At 44.1% G+C, this 23635-nt stretch overlaps 1 protein-coding gene across 1 annotated transcript in view; it reads right to left on the reverse strand.

The window, feature by feature from the left end:
* LOC128703745 (dynein axonemal intermediate chain 1-like) overlaps positions 1–23635 on the reverse strand; it is a 93095-nt gene that overhangs the window by 56345 nt on the left and 13115 nt on the right. Inside the window, exons 5-6 of the mRNA XM_070103780.1 lie at positions 15339–15480; positions 12930–13091 (exon numbers count right to left, since the gene is read on the reverse strand). Of these exons, the coding sequence (XP_069959881.1) occupies positions 12930–13091; positions 15339–15480 (304 nt within the window). The remainder of the gene's footprint in view (positions 1–12929; positions 13092–15338; positions 15481–23635) is intronic.

Raw genomic sequence — 23635 nt, forward strand, 5'->3', positions numbered from 1 at the left:
TTGCCACAGGCGCCCACTCTGACACCTCGTCACGTACCATGACTCGTTGCCTCCCTGCCAGGTATTCTCTGATCCATTGCAGTGCCTTTCCTGTTATGTGTGGCTGATCCTCTAGCTTTTGCAGTAACCTCTTGTGAGGAACTGTGTCGAAGGCCTTGCAGTCCAAAAAAATGCAGTCGATCCACCCCTCTCTTGTCTTACTTCTGTCACCTTGTCATAAAACTCCAGTAGGTTTGTGACACAGGATTTTCCTTCCCTGAAACCGTGCTGGTTGTCAATTATACACTTGTTTCTTTCCAGGTGCTCCACCACTCTCCTCCTGATGATCTCCATGACTTTGCATACTATACACGTTATTGATACAGGTCTGTAGTTTAGTGCCTGATGTCTGTCTCCCTTTTTAAAAATTGGGACTACATTTGCCATCTTCCATACCTCAGGGAGTTGCCCAGTTTCAATGGATGTGTTGAAGGTTTTTGTTAATGGCACACACAGCATCTCTGCTCCCTCTCTAAGGACCCACGGAGAGATGTCTGGTCCTACCGCCTTTGAGGTGTCAAGTTCACATAGCAGCTTCTTCACCTCCTTCTTGGTTATGTGTACCTCATGCAGCACTTGTTGGTGTACCCCCCTGTTCTGATTTCCTGGAGTCCTACTGTTTTCCACTGTAAATACTTCTTTAAATCTCGTGTTGAGCTCCTCGCATACCTCTCAGTCGTTTCTTGTGAACTCCCCATCACCCTTCCTCAGTCTGATTACCTGGTCCTCGACTGTTGTTTTCCTCCTGATGTGGCTGTACAACAGCTTCGGGACAGATTTGACTTTCAATGCTATGTCATTTTCATATTGTTGCTGAGCCTCCCTTCTTATCTGTGCATATTCGTTTCTGGCTCTTCAGCTAATCTCTTAATTTTCCTGAGTTCTCTGCCTTCTGTACCTTTTCCATTTTCTAGTACACCTAGTTTTTGCCTCCCTACACCTTTGGGTGAACCAAGGACTCGTTCTGTTCTTTCCATTATTTCTGTTTCCCTTCGGAACAAACCTCTCCTCTGCCTCCTTGCATTTTGTTGCCACATAGTCCATTTCTTGTACTGGTTTTCCTGTCAGTTCCCTCTTCCATTGAATGTCTTGCAGGAAGTTCCTCATGCCTGAGCAGTTCCCCCTTTGTAGTTTGTTTTTTCCCATCCTATTCCTGCTACTCTCTCCATTTGAAGCTCAACTATGTAGTCAAAGCACATAACCACATGATCACTAGCTCCCAGGGGCCTTTCATACATGATATCCTCGATGTCCGAACTACTCAAGGTGAATACAAGGTCCAGTCTTGCTGGATCATCCTCACCTCTCTCTCTGGTAGTGTGTCTAACATATTGATGCATGAGGTTTTCCAGTACCACATCCATCATCTTGGCTCTCCATGTTTTGGGACCCCCATGGGGCTCCAGGTTTTCCCAGTCAATCTCCTTGTGATTGAAATCACCCATAACTAGTAACTTTGCTCTTCTGGCCACCTCGGCTAGTGTGTCAACCATTGCTCTGTTGCTCTCATCGTCTTCTTCTCTTGGCCTCCTGCAGTTCTGTGGTGGGTTGTACATTACTGCAATTATCACCTTATGTAACTCAGACTGGATTGTTCCTACTAAGTAGTCCCTTTTGCCCGTGCCATCCATTCCTTCCATTTTCTCAAAACCCCACTGGTTTTTAATGAGCAGTGCAACTCCTCCTCCCTCTGTCTTTCCTGAGGATTTGATATCCGGATGGAAAGATTGCATCTGTTATTATTCTGGTGAGTTTTGTTTCTGTGAGTGCTATTATGTCTGGGGATGTCTCCTTGATTCTTTCATGCCACTCCTCACACTTATTTGTTATTCCATCTGCATTTGTATACCACACCTTCAACTTCTTTTCTAAGACTGTGGTCTGGGAGGTATATTGGGGTTGGGGAAGTGGGAGACCTGATAAGGAACTATGGGTGGTTGCTGTGGGGGTGGAGTTTGTAATGCAGTGGGTGGGGGCATTGGATATGGCATGGGTGTTTTGGTTTAGAATGTTTGGTTGCACTGGGGTTGACCTGGTTGGGGGCTTCTATAGGAAGTTGAGGGAGGCTGTATTTGATCTTCTTTCTGGGTCTGGGATCTCCTGTCTGTCTCCTCCATCCCCTCTCTTTCCTCCTTTCGCCTTTGTACCATCTCTCTGTTTCTGCCTTTTTTCTCATGTTCTGTCGTGGTCGAGATACACCTTCCTGTATGCCGGCATGTCCCTTAATCTTGCTTTCTCCTGCAGGATCCTGTTCTGAGTCGATTCTGCTTTGAAAGTGGCTTTCACTGACCGGGTTCTTCTTGCAAACCCCCCTATTTTCTGAAAATTTTCCAGCTGGGTCATGTCATCTTCTCCTATTGCCTTTATGATGCTTTCAATTGCATTTTCCCCTTGTTTTCTTGCTTCATATGTTTCCCCTTCAACTTCCTGGAGCCCATACACAAAGACTGACCTCTCCCTTTCATTCTCCCACTGCATATCCTTGTGTATCCACTCATTCAATTTAATTTCCTTCATTGTAGCTTTCCTTTCTTCAGTTTCACTATCTATTGTACTTGGGCTCAGTGGCCTGTCATTTTCCCTTCTCGGCTTTCCCTGGGCTCTGCTGTGGTCTGTTAGGGCCTCCACATATAGCTTAGCTCTTTCATTTACTACAGTTCCCTCTGATAGAGCTTCTACATGCAGTCTTGCTCCTTTCCCTACAGTCCCCTTATTTGTGACTGAGGTAGCAGTCTTTGATGTCATTCCCAAAGTGTTCTTTAGTTCTTCAGGCTGTTTCAGATTTTTCAGTTCCTCTTCTAATCTCTGTATCCTAGCCTCTGCTGCTATGACTTGCATCTCCTACTTCCTGCTTTCCATATCTATCCTCTCTTCCATTCTCATGCTAAGTTCTTCTAGTTTCTTTTCCCATTAATGTTCCCTTTTTGTGAGCTCTGCTACCCAATCTTCCTTTGCAGATTCATCCTCCTGTCCCTTGGTTTTCCTTCCTGCTCTCTGGCAACCCACTTCTTTTATTTTGATTGCCTCAGAATGGAAAACTTATGTAAATCTGTGTGTTAGGTTAGTAGTGTGTTTGTCAGAGTGTGGGGGGGAAGGTAGAGGAGGAACTGTGGACAGTGGCTATATGGGAGAGGGGTGGGGAGGGGGATTTAGGGGGGAATATGGGGAGTGAGGAGGGAGAAGCAAGGGGGTGAATGGGAGAGGGAGAGGGGGAAGGAGGGAGAGGTGGGGAGGAGGAGGGTGAATGAGAGAGGGGGGATCAGGGGAAGGAGTGAGATGTTGGTGGGGGAGGGGGGGAGTGTATGTGTGAGTCTGTATATGTGTGTGTGTGTGTGTGTGTGTGTGTGTGTGTGTGTGTGTGTGTGTGTGTAATTATGTGTGGAATTATGTGTTGGCTTATTAAGTGTCTGAAAAGTAGGTGGAATTGTGTGTTGGAGTGTTATGTGGAGTCTCAGTGGTCCCTTGCCTGACCACAACCTCTTGTGACCTGACCCCCACCCTCCTGGGACTTGACCTGCACCTACTTACAATGTTGCCCTCTATGCTTGTCCTACCACCTAGGCTTATAGTAACTTACTCGCCTTGTTCCATAGATTACCAATTGCTATTCCTTATTGAGTACTTGAGTGCCTATTCTTTATCGTTCTAGGAGAGTTGGACCATTCACAATCAGCTTGGCGGTTAATTGGAACCTGAAACCCCACACCCAAACAACCATGCATAGGTGATTACAGTACTTGCAATGCAGCTGTAGTAGCCTGTAGATTGTCCAGCTCGATGTGACGTCCTGGCATAGATCCACCTCAATTTCTTCTCGTTATATAATGTACCCTATTCACTGTATTTCTTTCACTGGTCACAATTATTTCACTTTGTTAACTTTCTTGGGTGACACGTGGCACCGTCGCCTGAGCACCCACACTAGCCTGCCCGCTCTGACTGCGCCACCACGTTTTACTTTCTAGATCACTTACAAAATTGTGGTTCTCCCCACACTTATGTGGCTCAGGCAGATTGTAAATCACTTCAAGGAATTGTTCGCTACCTTGACACACTTAACAACTCTTGCAGAACACTTGGGTAACCCTCAAAAACACTTATATTCGAGGATCACGGAAGGCGTGACTCACGCACGCTGTGTCCCTGCTGTGTTAGTGGACTGGTGTGGGTCGCATCCTGGGACAAAACTGACCTAATTTGCCCTAAATGCTCAGCATAACAAGCGGCTTTCTATATAGTAGTATGTCATTGATGTCAACCAGGCCTGTATACCTTGTACATGTACTTGTAAAAATAAAGATATTACTATTATTATATTACAATATTACTAACACACATAAGCCCTGACTCAAATTATCCCTGATTCACACTATCCTTTGGTAACTCCACATTTAGAGTGACCAAGGTCCGAGGACCGATAATTTTCCAGTAAACTTATCCTAGTTATTGCATTTCGTGTCTTTCTCCCACTGCTTGCCTGTGTTATATATCTTTATATTAACACTGTCCTGACTCCTGATCCACACTTTCGTATATTTACACTTATGAACCCATTAAACCATACCCCGGCCGGGATTGAACCCGCGATCATAGAGTCTCAAAACTCCAGCCCGTCGCGTTAGCTACTAGACCAGCTAGCCACAATAAGATTCATCCAACTAGGTATATTTCTACACCATAGGAAGGTTAGCACAGGCACCACTGTGACCACAAATGCAAGTTTTTACAGACGAATCTCCAGCTAGCGTGGCCGTGACGAACTCTAGCTCAAGTCCCTTCACTGCCGTCAACATGACGGCTAACGTCGCTAACGCGACGGGCTGGAGTTTTGAGACTCTATGACCGCGGGTTCAATCCCGGCCGGGGGTATGGTTTGTTTGCAATCGTGTCATTACGATTTCTTGAGTCATTATGAACCCATTCCTTGGGGACTGCCGCACGTCACTTGTTATATCTCTGCCCTCTGCACATAGTGATAACCTTTAGTGATGGACTTGTTCAGCTATCCTGGGCCAGCATGAGTCATGTTGGGACGCTATGACTCGTTCGACGTCTCGCTCAGTCAAATCTTCAATGCCCTTTTTTTTCGTTGTACTTCCTGACATGCTTGCTCGACGGATATCGCCTTCTGAAAGTCCAAAAGTTTGTCTCTTTTCTGTTTATCAGTTAGACCAACTACAAGCCTCGCTTCACATTGGTAAGAACCATCTTATGATATCTGCAGACATTTGGGGTCATCTCTTCGACTCCTTGCAACGCACTTTCCCTGACCAACACTTTGCCTTACTATCACTATCCTTGACCATCACTATCCCTGATCAACAGTATCCCAAACCCACACTATCACTGGCCCATACCATTCCTGTCTCACACTATTCTTGAAGCACATTATCCCAGGGTCATAGTATGATTAATCCATATCTACGTCCTACATTTTCTCACACCCACACTATCCCTGCCCACGCAATCCCTGACTCACACTCTCCCTGACCCTGAATATAGCAAATAATATTGTTGCAGTAATAACACCAGGAGGCAGCTCTGATGAAAACTCACACTCACACGAGCTTTTAAATCTCTGCACAAAATTCAGTTTAAACCAGCAAATAATAGAGCCTACTAGACTGGAGAATACACTAGACCTCATCTTCACTAACAATGATGATCTGATAAGAAATGTCACCATATCAAAAACAATATACTCAGATCACAACATAATTGAGGTTCAGACATGTATGCGTGGAGCCCCAGACCGACAAAATGAGACTAGTCACGAGGGAGCATTCACCAAATTCAACTTTAATAACAAAAACATAAAGTGGGACCAAGTAAACCAAGTCCTAACCGATATAAGCTGGGAAGATATACTAAGCAACACAGACCCCAACTTATGCCTAGAACAGATTAACTCGGTGGCACTCGATGTATGCACAAGGCTTATTCCTCTAAGAAAAAGGAGGAGTAGATGTAAAATAGAAAGAGACAGGCGCACCCTTTACAGGCGACGGAAAAGAATAACAGAGCGGCTAAAAGAGGTCAATATATCTGAAATGCGTAGGGAGACACTGGTCAGAGAAATAGCAAGCATCGAACTTAAGCTAAAAGAATCCTTTAGGAGTCAGGAATCGCGGGAAGAACTAAAAGCCATAAATGAAATCGAAAGAAACCCAAAGTATTTCTTCTCCTATGCCAAATCAAAATCGAGAACAACGTCCAGTATTGGGCCCCTACTTAAACAAGATGGGTCCTACACAGATGACAGCAAGGAAATGAGTGAGCTACTCAAGTCCCAATATGACTCAGTTTTTAGCAAGCCGCTAACCAGACTGAGAGTCGAAGATCAAAATGAATTTTTTATGAGAGAGCCACAAAATTTGATCAACACAAGCCTATCTGATGTTATCCTGACGCCAAATGACTTCGAACAGGCGATAAATGACATGCCCATGCACTCTGCCCCAGGGCCAGACTCATGGAACTCTGTGTTCATCAAGAACTGCAAGAAGCCCCTATCACGAGCCTTTTCCATCCTATGGAGAGGGAGCATGGACACGGGGGTCGTCCCTCAGTTACTAAAAACAACAGATATAGCCCCACTCCACAAAGGGGGCAGTAAAGCAACAGCAAAGAACTACAGACCAATAGCACTAACATCCCATATCATAAAAATCTTTGAAAGGGTCCTAAGAAGCAAGATCACCACCCATCTAGAAACCCATCAGTTACACAACCCAGGGCAACATGGGTTTAGAACAGGTCGCTCCTGTCTGTCTCAACTATTGGATCACTACGACAAGGTCCTAAATGCACTAGAAGACAAAAAGAATGCAGATGTAATATATACCGACTTTGCAAAAGCCTTCGACAAGTGTGACCATGGCGTAATAGCGCACAAAATGCGTGCTAAAGGAATAACAGGAAAAGTCGGTCGATGGATCTATAATTTCCTCACTAACAGAACACAGAGAGTAGTCGTCAACAGAGTAAAGTCCGAGGCAGCTACGGTGAAAAGCTCTTTTCCACAAGGCACAGTACTAGCTCCCATCTTGTTCTTCATCCTCATATCCGACATAGACAAGGATGTCAGCCACAGCACCGTGTCTTCCTTTGCAGATGACACCCGAATCTGCATGACAGTGTCTTCCATTGCAGACACTGCAAGGCTCCAGGCGGACATCAACCAAATCTTTCAGTGGGCTGCAGAAAACAATATGAAGTTCAACGATGAGAAATTTCAATTACTCAGATATGGTAAACATGAGGAAATTAAATCTTCATCAGAGTACAAAACAAATTCTGGCCACAAAATAGAGCGAAACACCAACGTCAAAGACCTGGGAGTGATTATGTCGGAGGATCTCACCTTCAAGGACCATAACATTGTATCAATTGCATCTGCTAGAAAAATGACAGGATGGATAATGAGAACCTTCAAAACTAGGGAGGCCAAGCCCATGATGACACTCTTCAGGTCACTTGTTCTATCTAGGCTGGAATATTGCTGCACACTAACAGCACCTTTCAAGGCAGGTGAAATTGCCGACCTAGAAAATGTACAGAGAACTTTCACGGCGCGCATAACGGAGATAAAACACCTCAATTACTGGGAGCGCTTGAGGTTTCTAAACCTGTATTCCCTGGAACGCAGGAGGGAGAGATACATGATTATATACACCTGGAAAATCCTAGAGGGACTAGTACCGAACTTGCACACGAAAATCACTCACTACGAAAGCAAAAGACTTGGCAGACGATGCAACATCCCCCCAATGAAAAGCAGGGGTGTCACTAGCACGTTAAGAGACCATACAATAAGTGTCAGGGGCCCGAGACTGTTGAACTGCCTCCCAGCATACATAAGGGGGATTACCAACAGACCCCTGGCAGTCTTCAAGCTGGCACTGGACAAGCACCTAAAGTCAGTTCCTGATCAGCCGGGCTGTGGCTCGTACGTTGGTTTGCGTGCAGCCAGCAGCAACAGCCTGGTTGATCAGGCGCTGATCCACCAGGAGGCCTGGTCACAGACCGGGCCGCGGGGGCGTTGACCCCCGAAACTCTCTCCAGGTAAACTCCAGGTAAACTCCAGGTAATCCCTGGAACATAATATCACTGGGATACACAATTTATTTCCCACATTATCCGTGACCCAAACTAAGTAAAACTTACAATATCTCTGGCGTTTATTTTCAAAAAACAGAATGAACACAATGTAATTACCAAGAATTTTCTACCTAGCAGGAACGCTTAGTGATTGACATCAGTTATTAAAGTGTAAATATACTGAGAGGCTTTCCAGCCAATTTTGGTTCATTACTTGCCGCGATGTTCACTTGTTCTTAAGGTCTTCACTGTAGCGAATATTTGGAACCCAGACCTGTTGATATTGGTAATGTTTCACTTCTACCGTTATTTATCGCCTGAGACTGTGACTGGACCATACTGTCCCTAGGCCACATCATTCCTGGGTCATACTATGCCTGGGAACCATTATCCTTGAACCATACTATCAGTGGTCCATGCTTTTCCAGGCCACACTTTCCCTAACCAACATTACCCCTGATTCACACTGTCATTGACCCACTTAACACACATTTTCCCTGACCAACAGTATCCGTGAGAACACTATTCCTGACTCACAATGTGATTGGTTCATACGCTCCCTGACTTACTCTCTCACTGATCCACACTATCCCTGATCCACTTTATCCCCGATAAACACCATCGCTGATTTACACTATACCTGGGACACATTTTTCCTGTCCACTGATGCTGATCCGCATTTTATTTGACTCACAATACCGACAAGTTGATCTTATTTCTCAAACGTTTCGCTTACACAGTAGACTTCTTCAGTCGAGTGCAGAGGAGGCAGCAGAAAAATTAGACATGTACAGACAATGTAATCAGTCCATCACTCTTTAAGACGTAGTTTTAAGGTGGTCAGTCCCTCAGCTGGGAGAAGAGTTCTGCTCCATAGTCTGGAACAGTGTGAAGGTGACACTGGAGACATTGTTAACGGTGAGACGTAGCCCACTAGTAGAAGAATATAATCAGTGAGAGGGCAGGTCCCTCTCAAATCCGTCACCTCTCACTTGTAACTAATGGTCAGGCAAATATTTTATCAAAGATGTTTTCTGTACCAAAATACCGTTGTGTTGCAGTGTTTGCTGACTCCTCTTTACCCGACTGAAGCCTACTGTGTAAGCGAAACGTTTCGGAACAAAGATACCCAACTGCAGAACATGTCTTATCTGTCAGACACTGCAACACAGCGGGATCTTGGTACAGAAAATATCTTCGATAACTTGTGGATCTGAGTTACCTGACCTCTCACTGATTACATTCTTTCTTCTAGTGGGCTGCGTCTCACCTTTGACACTATTATAAGTCTCCACACTGTCGCTTCAGCTTCACATTGTTCCAGACTATGGAGCAGAACTCTTCTCCAGGCTGAGGGACTGACCTCAAAACTACGTCTTAAAGGGTGAAGCACTGATTACATAGTCTTTACATCTCTATTGCTCCTGCTGATTCCTCTGCACTCGACTGAAGAAGCCGCCTGTGTAGGTGAGACGTTTCGGAATAAAGATACCTAGCTGTTGCACACGTGCTACATTTATCGTCCCTGACTTATACTGTTCTTAAAACACACAATCCCTAACCCACTTCCACTCTTCTAAACACTCCCTGTCCCACATTAGCCCTTACACTACTACTGACCCGTATTATCCCTGACCCGTATTATCCCTGACCCATATTATCCCTGACCCATATTATCCCTGACCCATATTATCCCTGACCCATATTATGCCTGACTCGTATTATCCCAGACCCACACTAGACCCATATTATCCCTGACCCATATTGTCCCTGACCCATTTTGTCCCTGACCCATATTATCCCTGACCCATATTATCCCTGACCCATATTATCCCTGACCCATATTATCCCTGACCCATATTGTCCCTGACCCATTTTGTCCCTGACCCATATTATCCCTGACCCATATTATCCCTGACCCATATTATCCCTGACCCATATTATCCCTGACCCATATTATCCCTGACCCATATTATCCCTGACTCGTATTATCCCAGACCCACACTAGACCCATATTATCCCTGACCCATATTGTCCCTGACCCATTTTGTCCCTGACCCATATTATCCCTGACCCATATTATCCCTGACCCATATTATCCCTGACCCATATTATCCCTGACCCATATTATCCCTGACTCGTATTATCCCAGACCCACACTAGACCCATATTATCCCTGACCCATATTGTCCCTGACCCATATTATCCCTGACCCATATTGTCCCTGACTCGTATTATCCCAGACCCACACTAGACCCATATTATCCCTGACCCATATTATCCCTGACCCATATTATCCCTGACCCATATTATCCCTGACCCATATTATCCCTGACCCATATTATCCCTGACCCATATTATCCCTGACTCGTACTATCCCAGACCCACACTAGACCCATATTATCCCTTACCCATATTGTCCCTGACCCATATTATCCCTGACCCATATTGTCCCTGACTCGTATTATCCCAGACCCACACTAGACCCATATTATCCCTGACCCATATTATCCCTGACCCATATTATCCCTGACCCATATTATCCCTGACCCATATTATCCCTGACCCATATTATCCCTGACCCATATTATCCCTGACTCGTATTATCCCAGACCCACACTAGACCCATATTATCCCTGACCCATATTATCCCTGACCCATATTATCCCTGACCCATATTATCCCTGACCCATATTATCCCTGACCCATATTATCCCTGACCCATATTATCCCTGACCCATATTATCCCTGACCCATATTATCCCTGACCCATATTATCCCTGACCCATATTATCCCTGACCCATATTATCCCTGACTCGTATTATCCCAGACCCACACTAGACCCATATTATCCCTGACCCATATTATCCCTGACCCATATTATCCCTGACCCATATTATCCCTGACCCATATTATCCCTGACCCATATTATCCCTGACCCATATTATCCCTGACCCATATTATCCCTCACCCATATTATCCCTGACCCATATTATCCCTGACCCATATTATCCCTGACTCGTATTATCCCAGACCCACACTAGACCCATATTATCCCTGACCCATATTGTCCCTGACCCATTTTGTCCCTGACCCATATTATCCCTGACCCATATTATCCCTGACCCATATTATCCCTGACCCATATTATCCCTAACCCATATTATCCCTGACTCGTATTATCCCAGACCCACACTAGACCCATATTATCCCTGATCCATATTGTCCCTGACCCATATTATCCCTGACCCATATTGTCCCTGACTCGTATTATCCCAGACCCACACTAGACCCATATTATCCCTGACCCATATTATCCCTGACCCATATTATTCCTGACCCATATTATCCCTGACCCATATTATCCCTGACCCATATTATCCCTGACTCGTATTATCCCAGACCCACACTATCTTGACCCACATCATCTCTCTCTGGCACTATCACCGACAAACACTGTCCTTGACACACAATTTCTACAAGCACATGATACAACTTATACAGACCATAGCTAACATCAGCGACATATATGTGAAGCCCCTGGTTATGCAGAAATTAACCAAATTTCGTGCAATTAAAGTTAATTTTGTCCCCAGGATGCGACCCACACCAGTGGGCTAACACCCAGGAACCTATTTACTGCTAGGTGAACTGGGACAGCAGGTTTCTTAAGGAAGCATGCTCAATGTTGCGACCCATACCGGGAATCGAGCCACGGACACTGAATGTGTGAGCTGAGTGCGTTATTAACCGAGTACCGGGATATAATTATTCCTCACGCGTATCCTCATTATCATTGACGCATATTATCCATGATAAATATTATCCCTCCAAACCATTATTTCCGATGCACATTATCTTGATCCACACACCCTTTAAGGGGTGTGTGGATCAGGATAGTTTGAGTTAAGGGGTGTGTGGGTCAGGATAGTGTGAGTTTAGGGGTGTGTGGGTCAGGATAGTGTGAGTTAACTCACACTATCCTGATCCACACACTCCCTAACTCATACTATCCTTATCCACACTGTCCCTAACTTACATTATCCTGATCCACACTCTCCCTAACTTGCACTCTCCTTAACAGTCTCCCAGACACACACTTTCTCATGATTCACGCTATCTCTGATCGACATAATCCTTGGTCACTGATCCTGACCCCTACACTGTCCATGACTCACACTGTCCATGACTCACACTGTCCATGACTCACACTGTCCATGACTCACACTGTCCATGACTCACACTGTCCATGACTCACACTGTCCATGACTCACACTGTCCATGACTCACACTGTCCATGACTCACACTGTCCATGACTCACACTGTCCATGACTCACACTGTCCATGACTCACACTGTCCATGACTCACACTGTCCATGACTCACACTGTCCATGACTCACACTGTCCATGACTCACACTGTCCATGACTCACTGTCCATGATTCACTGTCCATGACTCACGCTATCCATTCAATATCTCTGATTCATACTATCTTTGACCAGCACTATTCCAGACTATTACAATTTCTGACATACCTTATCTCTTACACGTTCACTTTTCCTGACATTCATTATTACTTGCACACCATTTCGAACCTCCATTATCCCTAACAGATACTATCCATTACAAATACTATCCTTGATCCACACCATCAATGACACACACTAATGCTGACTCGCACTCTACAGAGGATAGTCATTACAAACACTCATTCTGACTAACACAGTTCCTAAAAAAACACTATCAGTGGCACACATTATCCCATACATTAATCCCTTGGGCCTTACCAGCGGTGTAGGCAGCGGCGAAGAGATCAGGGTAGACGGGACTCCAGCAGATGTCAGCGACGATCAGGAAGCGAGACTTGTCGTGGTGGAACTTCCAGAGCGGCAAGAGCGACCCTTCCAGCGGCCGGAACTCATCTCCCCCGTCCTCCCAGTACCGGAAGTCTGGAAGGTAAATACCTACCAGTAACGGACGTCTAAAAGACAAACACCGCTCAGTACCTGAAGTTTGGAAGCTTACTACCCTAGTAGTACCTGAAGTTTGAAGGTGGACCACTTTCTAGTACCCAAAGTCTGGACAACAAAAATATCCCAGTCTCCGAAGTCTAGAAGAATAACACTTCTCATATTTGAAGTCTGGAAGAGAAATACCTCCCAGTAACTGAAGTCTGGAAGACAAGCACTTTCCACTAACTAAAGTCTAGACGGCTAAAACGTCCAGTCTTGTAAGTGTGGAACACACTCAGCACTACTAGTACTAGAAGTGTGGAACACAGTAGTACTAGAAGTGAGAAACACGCACAGTACTACTAGTACTAGAAGTGTGGAACACACTCATCACTACTAGTACTAGAAGTGTGGAACACACGCAGTACTACTAGTACTAGAAGTGTGGAACACATGCAGTACTACTAGTACTAGAAGTGTGGAACACACGCAGTACTACTAGTACTAGAAGTGTGGAACGCACTCATCACTACTAGTACTAGAAGTGTGGAACACACGCAGTACTACTAGTACTAGAAGTGTGGAACACATGCAGTACTACTAGTACTAGAAGTGTGGAACACATGCAGTACTACTAGTACTAGAAGTGTGGAGCACACGCAGTACTACTAGTACTAGAAGTGTGGAACACATGCAGTACTACTAGTACTAGAAGTGTGGAACACATGCAGTACTACTAGCACTAGAAGTGTGGAACACACGCAGTACTACTAGTACTAGAAGTGTGGAACACATGCAGTACTACTAGCACTAGAAGTGTGGAACACATGCAGTACTACTAGTACTAGAAGTGTGGAACACATGCAGTACTACTAGCACTAGAAGTGTGGAACACACGCAGTACTACTAGCACTAGAAGTGTAGAACACACGCAGTACTACTAGTACTAGAAGTGTGGAACACATGCAGTACTACTAGTACTAGAAGTGTGGAACACATGCAGTACTACTAGCACTAGAAGTGTGGAACACAGTATTACTAGAAGTGTGGAACACGCGCAGTACTACTAGTACTAGAAGTGTGGAACACGCGCAGTACTACTAGTACTAGAAGTGTGGAACACAGTATTACTAGAAGTGTGGAACACGCACAGTACTACTAGTACTAGAAGTGTGGAACACGCGCAGTACTACTAGTACTAGAAGTGTGGAACACGCGCAGTACTACTAGTACTAGAAGTGTGGAACACGCGCAGTACTACTAGTACTAGAAGTGTGGAACACGCACAGTACTACTAGTACTAGAAGTGTGGCACACAGTTACTAGCAGTACTATAAGTTTGGCACACAGTTATTAGCAGTACTAGAAGTGTGGCACACAGTTATTAGCAGTACTAGAAGTGTGGCACACAGTTACTAGCAGTACTAGAAGTGTGGCACACAGTTACTAGCAGTACTATAAGTTTGGCACACAGTTATTAGCAGTACTAGAAGTGTGGCACACAGTTACTAGCAGTGCTAGAAGTGTGGCACACAGTTACTAGCAGTACTAGAAGTGTGGTACACAGTTGCTAGCAGTACTAGAAGTGTGGCACAGTTACTAGCAGTACTAGAAGTGTGGCACACAGTTACTAGCAGCACTAGAAGTGTGGCACACAGTTATTAGCAGTACTAGAAGTGTGACACACAGTTACTAGCAGTACTAGAAGTGTGGTACACAGTTACTAGCAATACTAGAAGTGTGACACACAGTAACTAGCAGTACTAGAAGTGTGGCACAGTTACTAGCAGTACTAGAAGTGTGGCACACAGTTACTAGCAGTACTAGAAGTGTGGCACACAGTTACTAGCAGTACTAGAAATGTGGCACACAGTTCCTGGCAGTACTAGAAGTGTGGCACACAGTTACTAGCAGTACTAGAAGTGTGGCACACAGTTACTAGCAGTACTAGAAGTGTGGCACGCAGTTACTAGCAATACCAGAAGTGTGGCACACAGTAACTAGCAGTACTAGAAGTGTGGCACACAGTAACTAGCAGTACTAGAGGAGTGGAACACAGTAATTACCAGTACTAGAATGGTGGACACAGTTTCCACCTTTACTCACCAACTCTTCAAAAAGAATGGGTTCACGCTTTTCATTTGCTCTTGGTCAAAAGAATTAATGTAATTACTGGCCATATTGCACAAGTGCATGTTCCCTGTAAATCTGGTGGTCTCCCCAGAGAATTACATTAACGCTCACCTTGTGAAATATCGTCGTAGATATTTTGGTTGATCATCCTCTCGACGTGTGTAGCTGCTAGGTGGAGTCCTGGTAGGTTGAGGGACACTTTACCAAACTCCTCATGTGGCTGTGGTTCTACAACTAGTATCGGGTCCAGTGTCTTTAGAAGCAAGAATAAAAACATTAGTTAACGCAGTTGTGAGGCTTGTTAATATGGAGTGTGACAGTAATACTTGGTGTGTGTGTGTGTCTGTGTGTGAGATAGAGAGGTGAGTAGGTTTGTTGCTTTGTTCACTACGCCAGTGAACAAGTGGCGTAGTGGAATTCAAACCCAAGCCTTGCTGGGGTTGAATTCCAATAACCACTTGTTAGATCAATCATGCAGCATGACATATGTTGTATTTAGGGCCATGAATGGCTCTCAGTTAAGATCTACTGAAAGCTTGAATCTGATTTGCCAAAACATCTTTCGCTGCAGAAGTTATTCATTTTTTCAGTTCTCTGCTGCCTTCTTTGTGCAGAGGACTTATGCATGCAGTTCTTAAGGCTCTAATATTTCACCAAACTCTAAGCTCTTTCTCTATAGAATACCAAGTGCTCGTGATAGTGGCATTTTCCACTCCTTTATAAATAATGAATTCAGTGAATGTAGCCCAGGTGATGTGGAAATTCCACATATTTCTTTTTCGAATTCAGTGGGATTCGTGCGCCTGTCAGATATATAATTAATAGACGTAATAAAATAATGTTCTGTATTCTGCTTTCGTTTAGTGAATACTGAACGTTGATTTATAATGGTCTCTGAACCTTACGATTTTTACTACGGTTTTGTCAGTCTATGAACCTTCTGTGAGTTACTGGGTCAGTGTATGAACCTTCTGTGAGTTACTGGGTCAGTGTATGAACCTTCTGTGAGTTACTGGGTCAGTGTATGAACCTTCTGTGAGTTACTGGGTCAGTGTATGAACCTTCTGTGAGTTACTGGGTCAGTGTATGAACCTTCTGTGAGTTACTGGGTCAGTGTATGAACCTTCTGTGAGTTACTGGGTCAGTCTATGAACCTTCTGTGATTTACTGGGTCAGTCTATGAACCTTCTGTGAGTTACTGGGTCAGTCTATGAACCTTCTGTGATTTACTGGGTCAGTGTATGAACCTTCTGTGAGTTACTGGGTCAGTCTATGAACCTTCTGTGATTTACTGGGTCAGTCTATGAACCTTCTGTGATTTACTGGGTCAATCTATGAACCTTATGTGATTTACTGGGTCAGTGTATGAACCTCCTGTGATTTACTGGGCCAGTTCGACTTGTGGTTCTTGTCTTGGATTTTTGCGTTTTGTGTAGATTTTTTTTTCCAATATCGTTGATGGCGTTTTGTTTCGTTTGTGATTCTTCTGTCTGGTATAAATAGTTAAATTTGTATCTCTCTGTCGCCCCATCATCACAGCCTGGCGTGTGTGACGTCCTCAATGTTTGAACTACTCAAGGTGAATACAAGGTCCAATCTTGCTGGTTCATCCTCACCTTTCTGATAGTGTCAGTCTGTCTGCGTTCATGCATTTGTAAAATTACCAGACGATGTCTTAATGTTTAATATTCCGTGAGGTTGGTGTGATAATTTCTGCTGATATTTTTATGGTTGGCACTCATGTGTCTGGTGTCTAGTTCTGTATATCTCATATCATTTTGATCAGCCTTTATTTGATCATATAATTGAGAGAGTTGATATATAAACATTAAGGAGGATGGATGAGCTGGGGCGCCATTGATCACTCGTCAACATGACTTCTTAGTTGGGAATTTTTGATCATATTAAGTGTTGTATTAATGTTGGTAGAATTACATACTATGTTAAGTAAAAGGACACAAGTGCAACTAATTTGACACTTTATTGTGACAACGTTTCGCTCTCCAGGAGTTTTGTCACTACATATAAATGCGTGATGACTAGTGTCCCTGTTAACTGAAGGTAGGTATTCAATGTCCCACAAACTAGAAGCAGTTTGAAAACCTGCTGTCATTTTTGAATTTAGTATCACCAGAATACCCTAATTATGTTCAAATATCTTTGGCAACGATTTTTGTTGTTACTGACCAGTGATTGGAGGATGTTGAGCCTATGTTAACAATTTAGTGGGTATTACTGACTGACTGGAGGAGCAAACAGACAAATTGATGTGCCACAGTTGGGTATATTTATTGTTGATACATTTTGCATACACAATAGGCCATTCAGTCAGATGCAGACGAGAATAAATATGTAGATAACAACAGCAGTGGCGAGGTAAAGATAATGTGATCAGTCCATTAGCCTTCAAGAACTTCGTGAGGTGGTCAGTCCCTCAGCCCGGAGAGGAGAGTTCATCTCCATCCTCTGGAACAATGTGAAGCTGAAGAATGAGAATGGAGTCTATATGTTACCGAAGATAAGGAAGGACTCCAAGACACTGCAGGAGGCGGAGACTTTCCTTCTCACCCTCGGCAATATATAGACTCCATTCTCATGCTTCAACTTTGCATTGTTCCAGACTATGGAGCTGAACTCTTCTCCAGGCTGAGGGACTGACCACCTCAAGAACTCCTTCAAGGATGATGGACTGATCCCACCATATTTACCTCGCCACTGCTGCTGCTGTCTCCATACTAACATTTTCTGTATTACACTGAAGAAAGCTACAGTGTAAGCTAAACGTTTCAACATGTTTAATACACTAAAATATACTTTTCATTGATGAACTTCACTAAATCCAAATCTGAGAAACCATTAATAGTTCATAAATAACAAAAAAAGCGCAATACCGTAACTGGAACGACACACTAACCCGCACATAGAAGAGAGGAGCTTACGACGACGTGTCGGTCCGACTTGGACCATTTACAAAGTCACACTGACTTTGTAAATGGTCCAAGCTGGACCAAAACGTCGTCGTAAGCTCCTCTCTTGTATGTGCGGGTTATTTGTGTACCATTAATAGTTTTTTTCGGTATCTAATTGAACAGTTCCATTGCAACCCTATTTCTTTACTATCCAGAAATTTAAACTCACATGATCAGCTAGTTGTCAGGAACGCTTGAGGAGAACAGAGGCTGTTATTTCCAGCTCCTGTTCTCATGCCACTTGGTAACACAAAATAGTTTACTTTCAGGTGGATGCTGGTGAGTGAGCAGCTAGTGCAGTGCTATTGCAAACTGCAGGAGATACTGTATATCAGATGTTTGTCTTCTCGGTAATACTGGTAAAGCACCATCAATCATTCACTTTAATCTAGATAGAGGCATTGATTCTTATTAGCACTGGAGAGCTTCCAAATCTACCTCTCGTCCTTCGTTCATCACTACTGGTCAAGACCTCCCCTTAAGGAAGGCTCCTTGACGCTGGTGAGGGGCTCTTGATCTAGGGAATTGGATCTGTGCTCCAGTTCCCTGAATTAAGCCTGAATGCCTTCCATCCCCCCATAGGCGCTGTATAATCCTACGGGTTTAGTGCTTCCCCCTTGATTATAATAATAATAATACTGGTCAAGAATGACAACACTACCGACCTTTGTTAACAGTATACAGACCGAGAAAGTTCAGTTGATGTATTGAGTGTCGCTTCTACAGCCATTTAAGGATTTAAGGATTAAGACGACGAGAGCTGTCGTGAGATGGGAAGGAAGAAGGATAAGGAAGGATGGAAATAACTGGAAAAGGATGGGAAAGAGAGGAAGAGGAGGAATCAAGGCAAGTGGCCCAACCATATGATAACACAATTATAAATATTTTGTGGGGAACGATGCCGTTGGTTTCTTCCTAAGATTAATTGAAGAACATTTTTATTACTATATTATGTATTGGGAAAACTGTAATCAAGTTCCTTTTCCTTATCTAAGACTTCGTTAGCTCGGTAGAGCTGTCTCACCTTATAATGTTTTTAAGAGAGAATGAGCTTTGACACTGTGCTATTTTTATCATCTTCAATTGAGCACTTTGAGCAGTGGCGGGTAAGGGCTATGAAGGCGGCCTTATTATCTTTTATATTTTTTTCTATGACATTATGCTCTAAAGATGACCGATGGCGCTGTGGAACCCTAAATCTGTAATGGTGCTTGTGGGGTTCCCCAGGATGGTGCGTCCACCGAGGGTGTCATTATTCGTGGTGCGCTGTGTACTGTTGCGCCACAGATTTGTTTGAAGAGTGATGTTAAACTTACTTATATAACAAAAAAAGGCACAATACCGTGACTGGAACGATACACAAATAACCCGCACATAAAAGAGTGTGACTTTGTAAATGGTCCTAGTCAGACCGAAACGTCGTCTTAAGCTCCTCTGTTCTATGTTCGGGTTATTTGTTAAGCTTACTTGTTTACCTAGCTTGTGGTAATTATTTCTGGCACTCTAGTTAACAGCTGGCTCATATCCTATTATGACCACTAGATCTTTGGCATAGTTGTGTCTTCAGTGTATTGTAACGTGTTCATTTGTCAACAATGTACATAGAGGTGGTGAAAGGGGATGTATTTGTAAATCACACATTAATTTCTGTGTCTGATTTCTGTCCTTTGAGCGACCCCCTTGACACTTAATTGGCCATTGCAAATAGGAAAATCCAGAACTGCAGGACCTGCAAGAGAAGTGCTGTACTGGCATTATCGAATAAGTCCCAGCACTGAATGACCCAGGACGTGCAGTTCCAGCACTAAGCAACCCAGGATGTATAGTCCCAGCAGAAAGTTACCCAGGATGTATAGTCCCAGCAGAAAGTTACCCAGGATGTATAGTCCCAGCAGAAAGTTACCCAGGATGTATAGTCCCAGCAGAAAGTTACCCAGGATGTATAGTCCCAGTAGAAAGTTACCCAGGATGTATAGTCCCAGCAGAAAGTTACCCAGGATGTATAGTCCCAGTAGAAAGTTACCCAGGATGTATAGTCCCAGCAGAAAGTTACCCAGGATGTATAGTCCCAGCAGAAAGTTACCCAGGAGTAACTCAAGATACATGCATGAAATGTCACACTGACCAATATATGAAAAATAGGGTCAATATAATCTTAATATGCGGGAGAAAGAAAATTTGCTTTAGACAAAATTCCATGAATGAAGTATACGAGACTTGACTGATCGTTGAAGAGGCCACACAGACCTACTTGAGTCCAACTGAGCTTCAAATAGGCCAGTTGGACATCCATAAGTCCTAGTAAGCAACCATGAGTTCAGTTGGGCATCCATACATTAATTTTGTCGTGCCTGAGACCAAAAGAGTGTCCCTGACTCCTGTTAAGCCTTATTAACCCCCACTGGGGGTTTATTAGCTTAACTGAGCTGCGTTCAATTATGAGTGTTCAATAGTTCTATAAATCTAAGGGTCAATAAGTTTAAATGAGCATCCTAGAGCACAAATCTAATTAAGAGCTCCAGAGCTCATTTGAGTTTCATAAGTTTAATTTAGCTTTGAAGAACTTAACTGGTCGTCCAAAGGCCGAATTAAGTGTTAAACAGACCTTTTAGACATCCAAGGATTCAGAAGCTCAAGTGAGCATCCTGGAGCTTAAATGGTAGTCGATATATGCATTCAAGACACTACTATGGTATCCATAAATCTTATTTTTTTCAGCATTTAACAGCCCAAGTGGTCATCCATGTGACGGTTTAGGGTCTTATTCAGAGTGTACATTTGTGTGCCCAGCTGGGTGTACAAAAGACTAATTGCACATCCTTGATGCTACCTTGATGTTTATTAGGATAATTGGCACCCATGATTACAGCTGACTGTCCGCGAAAGTAACTGAACGTTTGGGAGTTAAGCTGAGAGCTCTTGTGAATAACTGAACGTCATTGAAGCCAGTTATACTTCCATGGGCTCATTTGAGAATGAATGAGACCTACCAAGCTTTTCTCTAAACAAGTGAGCTTTCACAACACCAGTTAGGAGTATTCGAGTCCAATCAAGTGTCACTTAGGCATTCATAAATCCAGATGGGACTCGTGGGCTGCAATTTAGAATTTAGACTCCAACTGAGAGTCCAGGAGTACGATTGTAAATGTGTTCCATTGAGGTTCCTTGGGTCCAACTTGACTTATATTGGTACACTTTGAAGAAAATAAGTTCTATCGATAGCAAAAGAAACCCCTTGGGTATAAAGGAGTGAAATTAGGCATCCATGGGACCAACTGAGTGTCCTTGAGTTCTTTCGTGAGTCCATGATTCCACTTGGGTTTTCATGAGTCCAACTGGAAGTATAGAAAACTAATTTGGAAAAAAAATTGTCATCCCGAACGTTCGTAAGAACACCTTTGTCATGCATTTGTCTCGGTATACTTACTTTGGGCGAGAGACCCAACGTGGCACTGTTGGGTACCACAGACTCGCGGGCATCTCTTTGCTGGCAATAAGGAATATGCACTTACCACCGCTACTCAACCCACAAATCATTATAAATGAAATTAATTCGAAAAGAATTGTTATTTTATTGTTTTTAATAATTAATATTAGACTGCTAGGGAAACATAATAATCATACCGGATACTGTGTAATATTTATTTTAGAAAATAGCTTTTAACATACTCTTCTGAAAGTGGACAAATCTCTTCGTAATAACGATAGCCAGTGTAGTTTTATATCCTCAGAAACAGTGATGGATAAACACACACACACACACACACACACACACACACACACACACACACACACACACACACACACACACAAGGTAACAGAAGTAAGACAAGAGAGAGAGGGGTTACCTGGTTACCTGGAGGTTATTCCGGGGATCAACGCCCCCGCGGCCCGGTCCATGACCAGGCCTCCCGTGCGTTGATTACATTTTCCTGGACTGCAGGAAGGCCTTTGACACAGTTCCTCACAAGAGGTTAGTGCAGAAGCTGGAGGATCAGGCGCATATAACAGGGAGGGCACTGCAATGGATCAGGGAATACCTGACAGGGAGGCAACAACGAGTCATGGTACGTGAAGAGGTACCACAGTGGGTGCCTGTGACGAGCGGGGTCCCACAGGGGTCATTTCTAGGTCCAGTGCTATTTTTGATATATGCGAACGACATGATGGAAGGAATAGACTCTGAAGTGTCCCTATTCGCAGATGATGTGAAGCTGATGAGAAGAATTAAATCGGATGAGGATGAGGCAGGACTGCAAAGAGACCTGGACAGGCTGGACATTTGGTCCAGAAACTGGCTTCTCGAATTCAACCCTGCCAAATGCAAAGTCATGAAGATTGGGGAGGGGCAAAGAAGACTGCAGACAGAGTATAGGCTAGGTGGACAAAGACTACAGACCTCACTCAGGGAGAAAGATCTTGGGGTGACCATAACACCGAGCATGTCTCCAGAGGCACACATCAACCAAATAACTGCTGCAGCATATGGGCGCCTGGCAAACCTGAGAACAGCATTCCGATACCTTAGTGAGGAATCGTTCAAGACACTGTACACTGTGTACATCAGGCCCATACTGGAGTATGCAGCACCAGTTTGGAACCCACACCAGGTCAAACACGTGAAGAAATTAGAGAAAGTGCCAAGGTTTGCAACAAGGCTAGTTCCGGAGCTCAGGGGTATGTCATACGAAGAAAGGTTGAGGGAAATCGGACTGACGACATTGGAGGACAGGCGGGTCAGGGGAGACATGATAACGACATACAAAATACTGCGTGAAATAGATAAGGTAGACAGAGACAGGTTGTTCCAGAGAGGGGACACAGAAACAAGGGGTCACAATTGGAAGCTGAAGACTCAGACTAGTCAGAGGGATGTTAGGAAGTATTTCTTCAGCCACAGAGTCGTCAGGAAGTGGAATAGCCTAGAAAGTGATGTAGTGGAGGCAGGAACCACACATACCTGGAGAGAGTTTACCTGGAGAGAGTTCCGGGGGTCAACGCCCCCGCGGCCCGGTCTGAGACCAGGCCTCCTGGTGGATCAGAGCCTGATCAACCAGGCTGTTGCTGCTGGCTGCACGCAAACCAACGTACGAGCCACAGCCCGGCTGATCCGGAACTGACTTTAGGTGCTTGTCCAGTGCCACCTTGAAGACTGCCAGGGGTCTGTTGGTAATCCCCCTTATGTGTGCTGGGAGGCAGTTGAACAGTCTCGGGCCCCTGACACTTATTGTATAGTCTCTTAACGTGCTAGTGACACCCCTGCTTTTCATTGGGGGGATGGTGCATCGTCTGCCAAGTCTTTTGCTTTCGTAGTGAGTGATTTTCGTGTGCAAGTTCGGTACTAGTCCCTCTAGGATTTTCCAGGTGTATATAATCATGTATCTCTCCCTCCTGCGTTCCAGGGAATACAGGTTTAGGAACCTCAAGCGCTCCCAATAA

The sequence above is a fragment of the Cherax quadricarinatus genome, chromosome 87 (genome assembly GCF_038502225.1).
Source record: "Cherax quadricarinatus isolate ZL_2023a chromosome 87, ASM3850222v1, whole genome shotgun sequence".
Taxonomy (NCBI): domain Eukaryota; kingdom Metazoa; phylum Arthropoda; class Malacostraca; order Decapoda; family Parastacidae; genus Cherax; species Cherax quadricarinatus.